General features: G+C 42.8%; 1 protein-coding gene across 10 annotated transcripts in view; it reads right to left on the reverse strand.

Annotated features, from left to right (window-relative positions):
* TSNARE1 (t-SNARE domain containing 1) overlaps positions 1-20367 on the reverse strand; it is a 448564-nt gene that overhangs the window by 274532 nt on the left and 153665 nt on the right. For all 10 annotated transcript variants that reach the window (XM_038161056.1, XM_038160997.1, XM_038160980.1 and 7 more), the window contains one exon: positions 16316-16385. In XM_038161056.1, the coding sequence (XP_038016984.1) occupies positions 16316-16385 (70 nt within the window). The remainder of the gene's footprint in view (positions 1-16315; positions 16386-20367) is intronic.

Raw genomic sequence — 20367 nt, forward strand, 5'->3', positions numbered from 1 at the left:
ATCATCTTTTATTAAGCTACTACATTTTCTCCATAGGTCCAACAGCTCCTGTTGATGTTAATAAGACCCTGCACAGAGAAACCTCACAGAGGGATGTCACACCAGCAGCTCTGGAGCCTCTCACAGAATGGCTTGGGTTGGAATATCATCTAGTTCCAATCTCCCTCCATAAATTCTCCTGTCCAGGTGTTAAGCAACATGCAAAAGCAGCAGATTTGGCCATGAGCCAGCCAGGAGGGTTCCTGGTGAACTATTCAGAGAATCCTGCATTATACAACAAAGGGAGCAGCTCTTTGCACCACAGCTTTATTCTCACAGCTTGTTTGCTTTAAGCCTTATGAGCACTGAATAATTTCTTAATGCTTTAGAAGATAATAGGAAGTTAGAGCTGAGCAAGAAAGAATTACACCTTGGCTTTGACCAGTCCCCTCCAAAATCTAGGGAAAAGATCCACTTGAACACAGTCCAAGGCAAAATCCCCCATGAGCAGCAGACCTGTAAATAACAGAACCACACTCTGTGCAATTACCAGCAATAAATGACTTTTATCCTGGGTAGCTGTCACCTGCCTTGAGGTGGAAGGGAAGGGATGAGAGAGGCAATCCACCAAGGTGCATTTTTTGGGAGCACTACCCATCTGCACAGGAATAATCTCCTTTTGCTGAGCAGGCACAGCAGCTCATGCATAAACCAGATCTTCCCAGCCCTCTCCGTGTCGCAGCCCCGGCTGAATGCAGAGAGGGAAGCAGGTGCTGCTGTGGTTTTGTGTTTATTATTTGGATGGGTAGATTGGGAAAATTGCTCAGACCAGTCTAGGGAAAATGCCCTTTCTCTGAAAAGGAAATCTGGGCCACAACAATAAAGAGATGTTCTGGATTTCTGAGTATAACTATAATGATGATTAATATATATACACTTATTTTTAATTTTTTTTCTACTACACAATGACTCTGTGGTCTAGCAGCTGGATTCAGGAATATCCTCACAAGAAAATATAATGTGGTTTGCTTTTAACAGAATATAAGTGTCACTGACAAGCACAAGCATCCATTTTTTTCCTCTTTATTCATCATTTTGCCAGCTGACAAGTGTGAGAAGAGTACTCTCAACATACTCATTTCACTTCTAAACAATGGAGAAGAAGACAACTGGTCAGCAGTTCTTGAATGAGAGAAGAGTCCAGTACTAAAATATTCAATATTTAATGAACTTTACATACTAAAAATAGAAAATGAGGTGTATAACTGATTAAATATTGTTGCTGTCTGAATAAAATTATCTCTTCATTAGAACAATGAAATAATTTGGGTTGAAAGGGACTTCTATGATTGTCTGGTTCCAACCTCCCTGCCATGGGCAGGGAACCTTCCACTAGAGCAAGTCACCTCTGTTACCTCTATGTTGAAAGCTGGAGCAGGAGGAAACCTGCCAGTGGGAGCAAAAACTGCTGCAGCAGGACCAGGAACTACAAGTGCTCTGTTGGCCACAAATCTGTGTCCCTGAATGGGGGTTTAGATACATGAAAATCCCAATATTTTTTTTCACTTCATCTTTTTCCATGCCTCAATTTATGTGTCTTTCTAACAGACACGCCAACACACAAGACAGTTGAAAATACAAAAAAAAAACAAAAAAAAACAAAAAAAAAAAACCCCAAAGTGATTATTTTATATGGATAACAAGATGTTTTACATATTTATTTAAGAATGTCTGTGTAGTGTACATAGACACGCATATATATGTACACACCTACATAAATAATTTATCTATAATTATGTATCTGGAAAAAAAACCCAGGTAAATGCTAAAATAATTCTTGTTGGTTGCACTGCTTGAGCAGAAAGAAAATGAGCCCCAGTGGCTTCATAAAAATTAGGATGAAACGCAGCTGACATTTCCTTGGCTGTGACTAATAAGCACTGAAGAGCAGAAGTGACGTGTACTGGAGCACTTCTCCCTCAGGCAGTGGCCAAGGCTCTGAGTGGGACTGGGATTACTGGGTGCCAGCATCACAGCCCATCTCCCAAATTCTCCTGGCTCAGCATGCAAAGTGAGCTCAGATTTGGGAAGAGATGGGATCCAAAAGCCCACACCTGCCTATACAGAAGAAATCTCAGTGGGAAGTGATGCATTACTGGAAGTGGGTGGGTTTGGGAATTAATTTTGTGGGGAGTCAGCTAAAGCTGAGATCAGCTCCTGGAATTGGGGTGTCTCATGTGCCACCCCCCAGCCCAAAGGCTTTGGACACATGAAAACACTCAACAAATACTGTCTTGTATATTTTAGCTTCTTCTTCCTTCCATAGCAATGAGCCACGTGGAATTTCCCGCAAGGCAGCACAGGGAAAATCAATCACCCTGAATTGCACCACCTCTATCTAAAGCATCAATCCTTGCTTCTCCAGGGCTGAAAGGATCCTTTCCCTCCTCAGGCTGTGTGCCTGTCACAGGAACTGTTGTTGAGTGACACCTGCCTGGTCTGGTGCCCAAAAAGCATTTCCAGTGCCACGACCCCACCTGTTATCCCAAGAGCATCAGCCCAAATCCACAGGGACCAGCTTCCCACCAGCTCTGCTGTCCACCCCTTTGTCCAGCATTTTGCTGTGTTAAAACCAGCCAGGTTTGTGCACAAAGCTTCAAGAGCACTTTTAAAGATTTCTTTTTTCTTTTTTTATTTCCTTATGACCACGTTTGCCATCTCTCATCTTCCTCCCTTAGGTACAGACCCGCTATGGCACATAAAATGCCAGAGGCAGCCACGCTCTGCTGTAAAAACAGATGCTTTTTTAATTGTCCATCTCACAGGCATAATTGGTGGAACGAAGAAACACATAAAATAGGCTGCAGCACGCGTGTCAAGGGAGGCAGCTTTCCTCAGCTGCTGAGAGAGGAAAAAAATCTCCCTCTCCCAGCCTGAGAATGTAGTAATTTACCCAGATCCACTCAAATTCACTTTTCAGGGCCGTAATTAGCATGTTCTGGCCCTGTAATGTAGCAACCTTTACCCTGTGACCCTGCTGTCTCTTTTTATGGCTTGTTAGCAGTGTGGTCACTCAGGCATAGCCAAGAAAAGCAGATTCATATGGAGCCATGGGACTGCTGCCATCCGTGGGATGGGAGTGCCTGGGTAAAGTGCATTTCCTCACCTACCTAAAACTAACACTTCTTACCCTATTCAGAGCATTTCTATGCAGGAGAAAAGGTTGTTACTTTTTTTTTTTCTTTTTTTTTTCACCCTTGTCATTTGCTCACTGCGGGAAACCTTTTCTCTTGTCAGCTCAGTCAACTCTAGAATTAACCAGGATGCAAAGAGCCTGCACTCCCAGGTCTGTGTGAAATCATATTCAATAAAGATGATTAACAACCAGAATGCCGGTAAAAAAAAAAAAGAATTAAAAAAAAAAAAAAAAAGGATCATGGCTTTCATTTTATTTAAACTTGGTTTGGTATCTGACTTTGAACCTTTCAGAATAGACTGCTCCCCATCTTTGTGATTAATTCACTGTAGAACCTTAAAAATTCACAAGGCTTCTTTCTCCATCTGTGAAATGAAGAAATAAAACTAGGACCTAGATTTTCACCATTTCTACTGAGGCTTTTCAAATGCCTGTTGCTATAGTACTGTGAAATCTTTTTACAAATGAGTCTGAAATATTACCAGCATTCCAAGAGGTAATTACAAAAGAAAAAAAAATCACTATTTTTTCTGGTGTCCTTTAAAACCTTTAAACCTGAATTTGTAATTGAAGTGCAAACTGACCTTTATAAACTGTACAGCATCACTAAAATACATTATTCTGCAAGGCTTGGGGGAATTTTCCATGCTCAGCAATTCAATAATCTCACTTGCTTTCATTTCTGCTCTCCAGACAATGTGACATAGCTGGATTTTCCCTCTTACTCCAGTGGCAAATCAAGCAGGAGAGACTGAGGAGCTCTATCAATGTTATAATCTAAATCTCCTGTCAACTTGCTGCTGTCACCTGCTTTTTGGCAAATAACTCAGCTGTCTTGCCCATCTTCTCAAACATCTCAGCAGTTAATACCAACCCATATTAAATCCCATTTGCAATCTGCTACCTCAGAAGGTTCAGTGGTCTATATAGAGAAATGATCCATCAGCACCAGCTGAAATAGCTGAGATGATTTTATCTCTAACCTGGCTGTACAATAACACAGTGCACTTGCGTGCAGTACCATGAAGAACACAGCCAAAATTTTAGGCACAAGGCTTTGCTGCAGGGTAATTCACTGAAAGGAAAAAAAATAGTGCACAGAGCATGTGGGGAAATCACTGCAATCCTGCATTGAACATAAAGCTCCCAAAGCAGTGGTTTCACAAAACTTTCAGTTCTTGGGAGCCCATCCAGAGACAATCACTTTAACAGTGCCCAAAGCCCTGCTCTGCCCCAGTCAGCTCTGCTCTCTGCAGTACCACCCCAGCTTCTCCTGCTTCAGAGGGCTTTGCATTGTCAGGGCTGCAGAATCACAGAATTCTAGCTGCAAAAGATCCCTTAAATAATCAATTCCAACTCTCAACCCAGCTCTGCCAAGCCCACCACTAAACCACACTCTCAAGTGCCACACCTGTGTGTCCTTGACATCCCTACATGGGATGGGGACTCAGCCACTGCCCTGAGCAGCCTGCTCCAATTCTTGACAACGCACAATATTTTTCCTAATAGCCAATCAAAACCTCCCCTGGCACAACTTGAGGCTGTTTCCTCTTATCCTATGGCTTGCTATTTGGGAGAAGAGATCCCTCACGTGTTTACAACCTCCTGTCAGGGAGTTGTGGAGGGACAAGGTGTGCCCTGAGCCTCCTTTTCTCCAGGCTGAGCCCCCCCAGATCCCTCAGCTGCTCCAGAGCCCTCCCCAGCTCCGTTGCTCCTCCCTGGACACATCCCAGCCCCTCAATGTCTTTCTTGTTGTGAAGGGCTCAAAAATAAACCCAGAATTTTTGGTGTGGAATCTGCATCCGTGCCTGAAAGTGCAGTTGAAGGCTCTCATTCTGTTCTTATCCCCTTCTTTCCACCAGGGACAAATTCACCTGAAAAAAAGTGACACCAATTTACCTCCCCCCCATCCCACAGGCAGCATCCTTTGTGTTGATCAAACAGCAACTTGTGCCACTCCTTTTCTTTTACACCTTTTGGTCAGTCTCCTCCATCAGCCTCCTCTGGAACCCTGAGGTCCTGCAAAAAGCCATGCTCAGAAACACATCTAGGAGGAGAATTTTGACTCAAGGATGGTACAAGCTCACCAGATCAGCTGCATTCTATTTTTGGCCATAGCCAGGATTTTTCAGTTTGCACCTCCTGGGATTCAGCACCAGAAACAAAAGCTGCTGCTCCATCTCCTGCTGCTGTGTTTGTATTTCTCCCCAGGTTTTGCCTCCAAGAAGCAAGACTGGACGCCAGCCATAATCACCTCCTCTCAAGGCAACAGATTTTTCCATTTTTTGCCCAAAAGGGGGTATATCATAATTTATAACACCCTCCAAAAGGGTGTTAGACAAGACTTTGGCACACAGGGTTAACGTTTCCTGCAGCTTAAAGGAAAGAAAAGGAGAAATACAGCTGAAACAAAACACTGTTGCATTTTGTTGAAGTTTGCTTTGTCTGTACCTTTCATAGCATCATTGTTGCCATGGGACCAAGTGGCAGAGCACTCATGGCACTCAAAACTCAAAACCACTCAAACTTCATGGAACTGTTTACTGCTGCAAAGAGCAGGGATTCAAGTGTGCAGTTTGAACATTCTGTAATTATTTACTGTATCAACGCTAAAAAAAATAACTTCAAAAGGAGGTTGAAAATTCTCCCTCAGCTAGTTTAATCCCTAAGGATGTACACTGGGGAAGTAAGATTTTTTTTCCGCCCATTCATTATCTTCAATCTAGAAAGAAAATTCCCATTTTTTGACACTGCAATCTAGGAAAGAAGCATGACATTACTTGTTCATTGTTCTGCAAGGCTGAATGCATGAAGATCACAGGATGCAAGCTGAGAAAGTCTCCATGTACAAATTGTATCTGTGTTTTGTGAACAAAGAATATAAGTAGACAGCGATATAAAATATCCTGGTAAACACATATAATTCCCTCAAGGTTTCAATTATTTCAAAATGAAACACGTCTGCTTATTGAACACTTGACCTTCAGCTTTGTTGTTCAAGATGATGTTGTGGACCCATGGCTGATCACAATTATTTTCTGGAGTAAATCTGTTAATTCACATGTTATATGACAAAAAGCTGTGCCATTAGTAACAACCAGTCAATATTGCAATAAAATCCAATCCTTTCCTCTTTCCTTTCCTTTCCTTTCCTTTCCTTTCCTTTCCTTTCCTTTCCTTTCCTTTCCTTTCCTTTCCTTTCCTTTCCTTTCCTTTCCTTTCCTTTCCTTTCCTTTCCTTTCCTTTCCTTTCCTTTCCTTCCCTTCCCTTCCCTTCCCTTCCCTTCCCTTCCCTTCCCTTCCCCTCTATTCATTCCTCTTCTCTCTTTTCTTCTTTTTTTCTGTTTTCACCTGGCATTATCCACTTCTATTTCTCCAAGACATTTTCCCAAAGACCTTCCTTATCTGCCTTACCCAGTTTCACTTCAAACAAGGCAGGAAAAGGGGTTTAAACCAAATCCCCTACGAATTTCTAGCTCAAGTGCAAGGTGTCCCTGCCCAGGGCAGGGGGTTGGAACTGGATCATCTTTAAGGTCCCTTCCCACCCAAGCCGTTCAGTGGTTCTATGATTTCCTTCTGACCTCACAGTAGTGCTGAACTTGGAAGTGTTATTTGCCAAAAAACATCTCCTTACTTGGTTTAAGCACCCAATGTCCACACAAATAACATAAAGATCTGCTTAACCCCTGGTGTGCCTCCTGCAGTGGGCAGATGTGGGAGGGGTGTCTGCTCCAAGGGTTTATTCCTGATGGAGCAGAGTGTGAAAGGAGTCACCCATTAAATCACTGCATGAAAAAAAAATGCAGATATTTGTCCCAGAGTGACTTCCCCAGCAAGCAACAGGTTGGCAAATCCTTGTACTCTGCTCTGAGATTGGACTCTATTTTCTTTCTTTCTCTCTTTCATCTCTCTTTCTTTCTTTCTTTCTCTCTCTCTCTCTTTCTCTCTTGCTTTTTCTTTCTCTTTCTCTCTCTTTCCTTCTCCCCCCCTCAAGCACAGGAGACCTTCCAGAGGATGCCTATTGCTCCCACAGGCATCCTGCAGAAACGTGGGATGGCTCAGCCAGAGCCACAGGTCACAACAAACATCACTCTCCCATTGCTCCCAGCTCCGTGGGCTGCACCAGGCTCAAAGGATAAACCATTCCTTACACAGCCAGCAGAAGGATTCCAGCAATCACCATTACACAAAGTCAGCAGAAGGATTCCAACAATTATTAGCACGTCTGGGTCGCTGTGCCAGAGCCCTGGAGGAGCCCCTGGAAATGCTCAGCCCTGACAACTGCTCACTCCACATGAGAATTCCCAAACAAACCTCATCCCACAGGTCCCTCCAGCCCAACTACAGGAACTGCATGGCTCAGTTTGGAACTGATGGCATTAAACCCCACCATAAACATGCAGTTGTCCTATCCTCCTTCCAAGAGTTTTTTTTTTGCCTTAAAAAAATGTACAAAAATTGTATTTAACCAGAGGGAAGTGTCTCCAGTCAGGATTTCAAGTCATTAGATAAACTTCCTGACTGTGGATATTTCAACCCAAATATAAAATTATTTGCCCTCTGCAGGCTATGCTAACAGAATGTGATCTTGTCTTGCACTTTCTATAACTCTGCGGGAGGAGAGAGACAAAATATCTGAAGTTGGTTTGTTTTTCAAGGTGAGAGAGGATGGATTTTATTCTGTTCCTTGAAACACAAATTTTTAACCTAATCATATCCCATATTTCACTGCCAATACATGAAAATGCCAAAAGATGTAAACCCCAAATTAAAAATCTACTATTTTGGTAATATGAAGAAGAGAAATTTGCATACTTTTTAATGATTAATCTCAGAAAGGCTTCTGAAAAATTAGCAAAACTATTATGGTGGCCCAAGAGATGAAAAGAGAAGGAACATTTTATTCTATTTATTTCTTGTCCTTCTGTCACCCACAAAACAAAAAAAGAATAAAAACAACATCAGTGTGAAATCAGCTTTTCCCAGATAAACATCTAAGAATAAATTTATGAAAAAGCCCCAGACATGACAATATTTTTACACATTGCAATATCCAGCCACACTTCTGGTAACGTAAAATTTTCAAGCTACAAATAGAGTGCTCACTGGGGGATGCAGTTGGCTTCCAAAATGCAAAATAGAGGAGCATAGAAGACGAGGGGGATAATGTGACTGTCTCAAAAACTGATAGCTGGATGGTCAGGGAGCCAAGCAAGGATTGTTGGTAATAATATGCTGTGAGAAAGAAAAGGATGTGGCTACAGAAGGGGCCATGCAGACATTGGACAGCACTTTTCTGGGGAAAATATCCTGGTTTTGGCTCCTGGAGATAACACAGCACAGCACAGTGCAGGCACAGGAATGAGGTTGGGAATGGGGGACAAATTGTAGGGGGGAATCAAGACCATCCAAGACCCCTGAAGGCTCTGACAGGTCTAGAAGAACAGGCTGTGCATGTTCAGACAACTGATTTGCATGGAAAGAGAGAAAACAGCAGGGAAAACTTATCTACAAAAGGTAACTCTGTAAAGCCTGAGCACGGACACACCCCAGGATCCTGGACATCCCATCAGCTGCATCAACGCTGGAGCCAGGATTGGTGATCTTTCCTTTTCCTTCTCTTTCTCCCTATCCATCTCTCTCTCTTCCTTTTCACTCTACCCCCTTATCCAAAACCCACTGCCTTTTGCCTAAACAGGAAATCAGGGACTAATTTATACTGATTTCCATGCTAAATATGCAATTTACTAATGAATTGTTGTAAGCTTGTGTGGATCCTCTGACTTTTGCCATTCCTTTTGACCCACAAGTATCCACAAATCTCGGGTGTTCCTTTCCCCTTAAGGGTGGGATGCCACAAGAGCAAACATTTTTTACCTGGGGCACCAAAGGAGGGAATGGGGTGAGGAGGAGGATTATTTTTCCAGTATCTAGTCACTGGCAGAAGACAAAAAATCATCTCATTGTTTACCCAAATCTGTGCTCCAAATGGCATAAAGACCGTGGGACACTGCTGCAGATCCTTGGAGCAGATGTGCCAGGACATGGGCTCACACAGTGGTAACTTGTGTTCCTCATCTCCCTGGGAGACTCACAGCCCCGGTGTTCAACCAGCTGGACCTAAAGCCAGTGGGCAAATCTGCAACCTGGAGATGGGAACAAGGATGTGTGGGAAGGCTTGGGCTCCAAATCAATGCAGTTTTTACCAGCATGGAGTGTGCTGTTCTTCCCTTGACTCTGCAGAGCTCTGAGAAGGAAAACCAGGGGGTCCTGGTGGACAAGAAGCTGTCCATGAAGCAGCAATGCCCTTGTGGCCAGGAAGGCCAATGGGATCCTGGGGTGCATTGGGAAGAGCATGGCCAGCAGGTCAAGGGAGGTTATTCTGCCTCTCTGCTCAGTCCTGTGAGGCACATCTGGGTGCTCTGTCCAGTTCTGGGCTCCTCAGGACAGGAGGGACATGGAGCTCCTGGAGTGGGTCCAGTGGAGTGTCATGAAAATAATTAAGGGACTGGAGCATCTTTCTCACAAGGAAAGGCTGGGGGAGCTGGGCTTGTTCAGCCTCAAGAAAAGGCAATTGGAAAGGGGACCTCATCAGGTTCTGTCAGTGTCTGCAGTGAGGAGAGAATGGACCAGGCTCTGTTCTGGGGGGCCCAGCAATGGGACAAAAGGAACAGGCAGGAAATGATGCCCAGGATGTTCTGCCTGAACGTGAGGAAGAACAACACAACCCACTGTGGTGCCTTCCAGCCTCACTCAGGCTGTGATTTTCTGTGATTCTCTGACCCACCACTGCACTGAGGAGGGGACAGAAACCATAAGCTGAGACATGAAAGCATTGAAAAATTACATAAACAGCAGCAGCAGTAAGAGACCTTCAAGAGATTATTGGTTATCCCCCAGATGCCACCATTCCTTGTCATCTCCTGGAGGATCCATCCCTTGCCACAAAAAATCATTGCTCCATTGCTAAAAGGTTTTAAATTCCCAGCCTACATCCACAACCCATCTTGATGTGGAAAGACACTTTTGCTTTGACCAAGGTTTCTGGCCACCTCAGAACTCTGGCAAGGACAATTTTGGGTGAAAAACACTGAAAAGCAAAACTTTGCTGACAGATTGATTTGTAGTGGCCATTAGAAACTGCTGGAGCATGTGAAGGGATACTCCAAGGACCTCTCTAAGCAGGGCAGGCAGTTCAAAAGTGTATGAATTTATCATCATTGGAGGATTCTGCAGTTCATCACCAGCTTTTGTAATTTATCACAGGGATGTCACATATCTGGAGCTCTGGGATTCTTAAGGGTGAGATCTGTCACATAAATACAGTTATTAAGGCAGCGAGTGTATTATACAGTTAAATGCAAATGTTGCAATCTGGCAACCCATTTTTACTGCCAAAACCTAGAAGGTTTTTCCTGTCAGAAATTGATGCCAGTAGCGATAAATGGGGGATAGATAAAGTTAATCCCACTGCTTTGAGTTGAACAGGGAAGGTATTACTTTGAAGGGTTTAACATATTAACAGAATCAAAACGACATTTCAAAATATTTATGGAAATCTTTTTTTTTTTAAAGCTTCTACAAGCAGTATAACAAAACCATATAAAACATTATTAAATTCTACCCTTAATTAAACATGCTGACACTTAAAAGCTTCTGTCTGATTTACTTTAACAAATCTTCTTTCCGTAAATTATGACTTTAAAACATCATTCTGCTCTAAATGAATCTGAATTCCAGAGGAATTAAAATCTTTTTTACAGATGCTTTAAAAAAAAAAAATAAGCTACACCTCCAACTTATCAGTCATAATGGTGAAACAGGAAAAAAAAGAAAAAAGAAGAAGGAAACAATACACATAAATGATAAAACTAACTGAGGAAAAAAAGCCTTTGCTGAAGAGGGACTTGGGACAAGGACTGGAAGGACAGGACAAGGGGGAATAACTTTGAAGTGAGAAGGGCAAGTTTAAACTGGACACTGGGAAGAAATCCTTGGCTGTGAAAGTGCTGAGACCCTGGCACAGGTTACCCAGAGGAGCTGTGGCTGCCCCATCCCTGGAAGTGTTCAAAGCCAGGCTGGATAAGACTTTGAGCAGCCTGATCTAGTGGAAGGTGTCCCTGTCCATGAAAGGGGAGTGGTGGAACTACACAGTCTTCAAGGTCCCTTCCAACCCAAACCGTTCCATGATTCTCTGACCTTGCCAGGATGAGCTGAAGGTTGACAGAGTCCAGAGACCAAGAAAATGTAGGCAACAACCTTTAAGTTCTTATCCATAAGAGGGTGTAACAACCTGTGCCAGGCAAGATTCACAGATGAGTCCAATCTGTCACAAACTTACTGATTCTATCCGGAATGTCAACAAATGTGTTAAAAATGCTCCTACAAATCCAGCAAAGCACCTCAGACTGAGCCTGAGAGCCCCAAAGAGCTCATGGCTACAGTCTTGGACAGGGATTCCTCTCTTCCCAAAAGCACCCCAAACTGGCAATACTTTACCCTAGGCTTCAATCAATTTTAGGGTGGCAAACTAAACTGATTAATTGATTTTACTGCTCCCAAAAAATCTGCTGGTAATGATGCAAACTCCCTGGGGAAGGGTGAGGAAGATGGAATTCCCTTGAATCCCAGTAAGAATAAAGCAATCTATATATGCATGCCCAAGGAAAAGAAGTGCTCTGTGATGTTAATATTTGACCAAAAACCAGGTAAGAGCAGCAATGCAAAAGCTGCACTTTCAGTCACTTCCAGGACTGTTGAGTTGTCTCACCATGAAGCAGCTCAGATCTCAAACTCAGCTTCCCCACTTGGAAAATGCTTTGGAACTCCTTTGTGGCCATAGGAATTCTCTGCCTTGCACCATCTTAACCAAGATTTTGTATCACTGCAATCAGAAAAGCAGGTTTGTTCTCTCACACTTGTACAGATGTAGAGCTGAGCCCTCTCTCAGGTGCAAGAAAAAATCCTACGTATTTAAATAATGTGCACTTTTTAAAAAAAACTTAATACCAGTGGGAAAAGTGAGGTGAAAGCTAAAAATCTTTTTTTTTCTCAAATCAGGAGAAATCAACACTTTTTTTAGGAAATCTCATCAGTACTAAAATCTCATCAGTGCTAAAAGCCCCAAAAATATCCTTCTTATAACTCCTCCTTAAACAGGCAAATTCTTCTGCTAGTGACTAGAGAAGGATGCAAAAATCCTTCAAGGAGTGAAGACTCATGGGCTACATGCCAGACACACCTGAAAATGGTAAAAAGCTGTAATTGTGACTCAATGCTCTTATTCCTCTTGACCTTGCAATGACACAAGGTCAAACGTCCAATAAGGTGACAAACTCCTCTCTTAGGTGAGCAATGAAGAAGCCTGGCTGGGAAAGCCTGGATCACTTCTGCAGCCACTCAACCTCCAAGGAAAGGACATCAAGGACCTTTCGTTGCCACTTGAAGCTCAGTTTCATGGCTTCCAGGTAGTCAGCAAATGCCTCTTGCAGCCTGCATGGCCACTTGGCTTTTCTTGAGCTCACAATAAGACAGGGTCAAGTTGTGTGAAAATGAAAGACTCTTAATTTTTTTTTTTCTTCTTCTACCTCTCAGAGAGCATTGTCCGGGTTAGAGGGAGGCTTTCATTTCCAGCCACTTTGTGGAGGATGTTGGGAGACCAAAGAGCTGCACCAGTCAAAAGAAAGGAGACTGGTTTTCACTGTCTCTTGGAGACAGTGCTCTGCCTGGGTGTTTAATTTGATTTGTCTAAATTAAAAACTCATTACCTTCAGTGCCTAATGTTGGAGAACCCCCCCATCCCATACACTCTGGCTAAGGAAGCAGACAAATGCCTTGGAAGCCTGGATTATTAAACCAAAGGTCAGAGAGAAAACAAATCAGTCAATTTTTCCTGCATCACTGGAGAAAGCCTCAGCTTTGCCTCCTGGCCTCAGCTCCTCATCCCAGCTCCATCCACCTTTTTTCCCTTTGCTCCCACTCCCTTCCCAATTAATCCAGGGTCAGTTGCATTCAGCCAAGAGCTTTGCATGGTCATTTACATTTCACTTGCCAGCACGTCCAGCTCCAAGCATGCAGCCCACAAATATTTGTGCTGGCTCTGGGAAGAGCTTCGACCAGGATTATTCACTTTGGGTTTGATATATACCCTGCTCACAGCAGCAGCCAAGTCTGTCTCACTGACTAGAGCTGGCACTCCATGTGGGATGAACTCTCCCAAATTTACTTGCCACAGATACAATCCTTATTTTGAAAGACTCAGCTCTCAAAAGCAGAGAAACCATTTCAGAAAAGGAAATAGACCAATTTGACAGAAAAAATCCTGCTCTCATCTGATGCCTTTGTGAGTCCTGTGCTTAAGAGGCAGAAAGTCTGCCTGAATTTGGCAAGGAAGCAGGGTAACTTTGGGGTTTATTTCTGTTTTATCAGGACCCTGCAGCTAGGTAAGCAAACACTTCTCCAGTTTACAGTCCAAAGTAGCTGAATGTCCTGTGTGGCAGAACAATTTACCATTAATCCCTATTCCCAAACACTCTGCCTTCCCTCATCTGCCTAATTTTAGGCAGCCTCATTTTAGGAAGAGTGACAGCCACTTAACAAGGAAGCAGAAATTGTGACAATTTTACTACTTAGATACCCAGAACCATTATCCTTTTCCTAACATCCAGGGCTATAAACCTGCCAAATGTTCCCTCACTGCTCCCATCCTCAAAGCTAGAGGGTGTTCAAGGAGAGGCATGCATCAGCCTCTGAAGGAGAGGGGTCAAGTGGCAGAGGAGGAAGATTAAGCCATGATTTGCAGCCGTGGAAGCAGAAAGCACTGCCCCAAAGGTCTCACCTGAAGAGCTGACCCTCCTGAGCAGAGATCTATGCAGCCCTGCCAGCTCTAGTGATTCATGGCATGCTGCTTTTTGCTGGTGCAGCTCTCAGGAGAGACAAGCAGAAGTTCTTGTAGAGCACTCGAGGCTGTTTGCCTGGTGGTGAGAAAGGGGGGCAGTGGAAGGACACGTCAGGGACAGGATGGCAGACAGGGAGGATTGAAGGGAGCTGCCGGTCCTCCTCAGCAGAGCACCCTGGTGCTGCTCTGTATGGAGATACAAGAAGGGAGAAGTGGGAGAGCCATTAGACCATGGGGAGAGGGGATGAACCAGGAGACCGCTGGAGGAATTCTAGGGCTGATGACAGGGGTAAGGAAGCACGGTTAAAATTTTAAAAAACCTGCATTTAACTATCGGGACAATTAACAATAATTCCGAGATCAAATAATAATTACTGCAGTTAGTGCCTTATGCATCTATTTATGTAACTGCTCAGGAAAGAGGAAAATTATCTAGCCATGTTTCTGGAGTGCTCTGAAGAGTGAAGAAATTGATTCTTTAATTAAAATTAAAAAAAAAATAGTTTAGGAGAGCAAACACAATATCTGCATGACACAGAGTCTTTTCTGGGTTAAGGATCTCTAGAAGTTATTGAGGTGCTTTATGCTGCAAATAATTTTGTACATGTAAACATCTTTCCTGATTACATCGATCTCCACAGGCTGAGTTTTTACTCTTACATCCTCTCCAATCTCCTAAATTTACTTTCCAATCTTCTGACTATTATTATTATTATTATTATTATTACTATTTTTAATCCTCTGGTTTGCAAAACAGGGTATATGTGAATTAGGGCAGATCTGATGGCCTGATGAAAGTAATGGATTGGAGAGAAAAGGAGAGACATTGCAAACAGGTCTGAGAGTTTATATTGCATAGAGAAGGTCAGTCAAGTCCATCAGGCAAATAAAGAAATAAACCCCAAATTCTCCTCTTTCTTCACAGCCAAATCTCAGCAGGAACAGCAGTCACACACATGTCACCAGAGACATATCCTAAACAGTTGATTTTTGCCTGCAAGCTGCTTGAAGGGAGGCACCTTTAATAAACTGTGCTACATTTGGAGAAGTCATTTGAATTCTGTAATTAGCAGGCGTACAAGGAGAGCTAACTGTGCGTGTTTGTGTGTACACAGCTCTGGAAGAGGGAGTTTAATGAACTGTGTCTCCTGCAACTGCAAATCAAGTTTCATTTTGTCAGTGCAGTGCCACGTGATGCTGTGATGCAGCTTCCAACCCCACAACACACTTTTCCTCCTATAAAATATCCTCTCCCTCTTTTATTTTTTCATAGAATCATGGAATGGTTTGGGCTGGAAGGGTCCTTGAAGATCATCTCATTCCAACCCCTGCCATGCACAGGGACATCTTCCACCACCCCAGGGTGCTCCAAGCCCTGTCCAACCTGGCCTTGGACACTTCCAGGGATGGGGCAGCCATAGCTTCTTTGGGCAACCTGTGCCAGGGCCCCACCACCCTCATAGGGAAGAATTTCTTCCTAATATTCAATCTGCATCTACCGTCTTTCAGTTTGAAGCCATTCCCCCTTGTTCTGTCACTACATGCCTCTGTCACAAGCCTCTTTTCTCTTTCCTTTTGTGTCCATGGACCTTGGCCAAGTAGAACTGGTGGGTAAAAGAAAAGGAACAAGAAAAAGCTGCAGAAACATCTGTTTTGGTTTAACTCCAGCCAGCAGCTAACCTCCCACAGCTGCTCATTCACTCCTTACTCGCTGGTGGGGTGGGGTGAGAAGCAGGAAGGGCCTTGACTCTGTGCAAGAACTGCTCAGCAGTAACTAAAATATCCCTCAATTATCAACACTGCTTTCAAAATCCAAGCCACAGCCTCATACTGGCTACTGTGAAGAAAATTATCTTCATCCGAGCCAAAACCAGCACAGTTTCCTACTCCAGCTTCACTTTAAAAATAAATAACCACCACCCCCATCAACAAAAAAAACAACAAACAACAGAAAAATAACACCTCCCAGAACCACAGAATGCCCTCTTTCACTGTGGGCCATCTTTTCTGTGTTATCTCCACACCATTCTCTGCCACATGAGACCAGCACAAGCAAAGCTTTATATGATCAATACACATCCTACCACCATTAATCACCAACAGGAACGGAAAAAACCAAAGTAATCCTGACAAAAATGTGTCCAGCTATAATAAAAGGATGGAAGAAAAGGTGAGGATAGATGAGGGGAAAAAATGAAAAGGCTGGGACAAAGAAAGATCTGCAACAATTTAAAATAAACTCACAGTCCATCCTGCAGTTCTTGAGTATCATTTGAGGTCCCCAGGGATCGAAGACTTCTTTCCAGAGAGGTCACTGTCAACAGCAGAGAAAGAAAACATAAAGAAACAGCACACCTTTTCAGAGAAAAAAAAATACTGGATCTTAAATCAGATGTTTGTCTTTTAATTTTTTTTTTCTTAAATACAATTAAGTATTTGAACAAGTAAGTTATGATAGAAAAGGGACAATGTCTACCAGTAGCCACTGCCACAGAAAGATAAATTGGGTCCTTTGAAAGCTTAAATGGTAAATCCATGTATAACATGCCATGACATGATGGAATATGACCCCTTGTCAGGAAAACCTCAGTTCCATGGACCTTGCACAGATCTCTGACTCTTCCAGCCTTGAGGTGACACAGAATTGTGCATTTTCAGCTGCAAATGTGCCCCTGGTGAAGAGGCAAGAAATTGCATAATAACTGTTTATTGGTCTGAATGATAATTAAGAAGCAGAACACTGATGTCTACTCTGATATCTTCTTGTTCAAGATGCTTAAACTCAAAATGCTTTCTATCTTTTGGCTCAGAAAAAATGGAGATGTGATCATCTCCTGTGTCTGTACTCAACAACTTCTTACGCTTTTCCATCAGAAGAAGAGAATACCCTAAAAGTAGTTGGGAGGAGGAAACATGGTTTGCTTTGTAATTTGCAATTACTTCAGGTTTAAGAAATATCTGTGTATATGTGTGTGTATATAAAAGCAGAAATCTAGGAGTACTGTTGTCTGTTTCCACCCTTTAATTTCACTGTCTCAATTCACTTTCAAATTAACAACAGGTCACTACTTTTGGACTTAGCACAGCCAGCAAGCAAAGCACTTCAAGATTTCCCACAATGGAACAAGTTAAATAAATTACATTCTTGATATTTACATGTGGGATTTCTTTCAGGACATTTCCAATTGTAAAAACTCATAACCCGTTATCAGTCACGCTTCAATATTTAAGGATAGAAAGAAGAACAGATTAAAAACATGGTTCAATTATTTCTGCAGAAATTTAAGAAATCCTCTGTTTTAATGACTCTGCAGACTTGGACTTGGCCTGTAATTTTGAACAAGTCACTTAATTATATTTCCACTGTCAGACAAAATCCTCTCTTCTCGTTTAGGCTCTGCTGGCTTGACACCAAAAGTCACTAAACAGCATTAAAAGTAACTAATGTGCCTGAACTACATGAATATTCAAAAAAACTTTGAATACCACAGTATATTTCTATCAATGCTAGTTCTCAATAAAAGATTTTACTGCAGAGTTTGGAGATTCAGTAAGATAAAGCCTCAAGGAATTGTCTGTAACCGAGCTAATAATTATTTTTCTTTGCTGGAAGCAGAGTGTTCTAAAGAATAAATTGGAAGTTTTCACTAATAACCATTTGCTTCTGTAGAAGGACACCACTGACCCTGCAGAGATCTCATGAATACTATAATTCCCTCTTTCCCTCTCCACAATCCTAACAAATCAATTTCCCTTGGAATCCACATGCTGTCCAGTTCAAACACAAAATTTTGCATCAACTAAAAATACTTTTGGTCCCATCAACCCTTTGGAAAAAAAGCAGAGTGTGGTCCTTGGGGAATGGACAGCAAGCCAAGGTAAAGAATGGACTGGTGTGGACACTGAATTTGTAAGAACAAGTTAATGTCACGCATGCAATTCCAGAACAAAACCAGCAGCTACAGCCTCCCTGAACCTTTCTAACCTGACCTGCAAAAATAAGGACAATTCAAAGTGAGTTTTACTGCCACCTGCTTTGGAGAAGATTGGAGTGGGAAGCAGTTTTGCTACTGAAAAAAACACTTCAAGACTTCACACTCAAGCCATTTTACACTGAGGCAAACCCAGGAGCTGTCAGATTTGTTCAGCATTTTGGAAAACCTTCAAAAAGGTGAAAAGAATATGAGACATGAATGCGAGAGGTGAGGAAAGCGTTCGTCAGTTAGATGAGAAAATGACCTGCAATTAAGTTCTTATCCAATAATTTTACCTAAAATTACGATTCAAACACAGTATTTAGACAACTAAATAAATGTCAGTTGTCCCAAAATGACAAGAAATGCATGCTGGAGGAGCCAAAAGTTACCGTTTGGTATAGCTCTTATGTGGAAAACAGCAGGACTAAAACTCCAACATGACTTTCCTAAATCTCATGAAAGCCAAAAGAACTCTGGGCTGCATCAAAAAAGGAGTGGCCAGAAGCTCAGTAGAGGTGATTCTCCTCCTGTACTCTCCTCCCATGAAACCCCACCTTGACTGCATCCAGCTCTGGGACCCCCAGCCAAGAAGGAAGTTGACCTGTAGAAGAAAATCCAGGTGGCCATGGAGATGATCACAGGGCTGGAGCAGCTCTGCTCTGAAGCCAGGCTGGCACAGCTGGGATTATTCAGCCTGGAGAAAGAAGGCTCTAGAGAGAACTTAGAGCACCTTGCAGTGCCTAAAGAGGCTCCAAGAGAACTGGAGAGGAACTCTGGACAAGGGCATGAAATGATAGGACAAGAGGGAGAGGATTTACAGGTTCAGACTGTATATTAGGAAGAAATTCTTCCTTGTGAGGGTGGGGAGGCCCTGGCACAGGTTGCTCAGAGAAGCTGTGTCTGCCCCAGCCCTGGAAGTGTTCAAGGCCAGGTTGGGTGGAGCTTGGAGCACCCTGGGATAGTGGAAGGTATCCCAGTCCATGACAGGGGGTTGGAACCAAGTGATCTTTAAGGTCCCTTCCAACCCAAGCCATTCTATGATTCTAAAATTAAATCTGAACTACTCTGAGCTAAACCTAACTTGCTTTGACCAAGAATGAATTTATCAAAATCTCTGCATCTCCTGTGCTGGACGTGGTAAATCTCTCTCAATGCACCAGTTCTGGTCATGTGAGCAGTAATTTGACCAGAGGAGCAAGACACCAAGCTCTGCTGGAGGGATGTGTGAAGCCATTCTTAAAACAGGAACCTTATTTTAAAAGTCTTGTTGTTTTTTGTTATTAAAAGGCATGCCCTAGTCCTCCAGAATGAGGCACATTCACCAGGCATCAGTGACATTGGAGCTGCACTGATTTACTTCACAGAGAGCTTGGCCCCCAGGTGCCTGTGCCATTGAAATCCTTAAATCAATGGGGGATAGGAAACCATCCTGAGATGGCAATGGAGACTCCATCACACCTGAGGGATACAGGAAAATCCTTTGCTCAGCCTTTAAGATCAAGGTAATGGGACTGCACATGGCACCAACCAGTTATGGGCACTCATTAAAGAGTGAGGAGCAGGAATTAGAGAGGCAAGAGAGCCATTAGAGATAAAAGCTGTGCATGAAAAAAAAGCAAGGTCTTAATAAAAGTATAAATGGAAAAAAAAAAAAAAAAGCCGTAAATGAGAGAAATTCAGGCAGTATTTGAGCTCCTTTTTGTGTCCTGGTAGGAAAATCAACTAAATTAAAAAAAAAAAACAAAACGTGGAAGTTGCAAAAGTCAAGGCACTATGTGACAACCTGGTCTATTGGAAGATGTCCCTGCCCATGGCAGGGAGTTCGTACAAAAGGACCTTTAAGGTCCCTTCCAACCCAAACCATTCTACAACTCTATGATTCTATGAACCTTCCTTATTTTCAGCAGGGACAGCCCCAAAAGACTAAGAGAAAGAAAGCAGGTGCAAAGATTAGGAAAAATCTCCCTCTACCCTTTCATACTTCTGTAATAGATGGCGTTAAAAAAAGTCTACAAGCTCATGACCTGGCAGGAGAGTGATCCAGTAGCATATAAAAACAACCAGCTGTCCTGGCTAAAATTTTTATTCAACGAATTAGGAAGATTTCCATTTTCATGGCAGAGGAAGGGAGCAGGAAGCATTTATAGGTGAGAATAATCACAATCAACTCAGAGCTATAAAATCCCCCTTGGTCAGGAAGCAAGTCCTGAAGTGCCCAAGAAGAATTTAAATCACCCCAAAGGCTCAGAATTCTGTAAAAAGAATAAGGACAGCAAAGAGGGACAAAGCACACTGTGTTTATTACTTCTGCAGTGTTAC

Source organism: Motacilla alba, chromosome 2 (genome assembly GCF_015832195.1).
Source record: "Motacilla alba alba isolate MOTALB_02 chromosome 2, Motacilla_alba_V1.0_pri, whole genome shotgun sequence".
Taxonomy (NCBI): domain Eukaryota; kingdom Metazoa; phylum Chordata; class Aves; order Passeriformes; family Motacillidae; genus Motacilla; species Motacilla alba.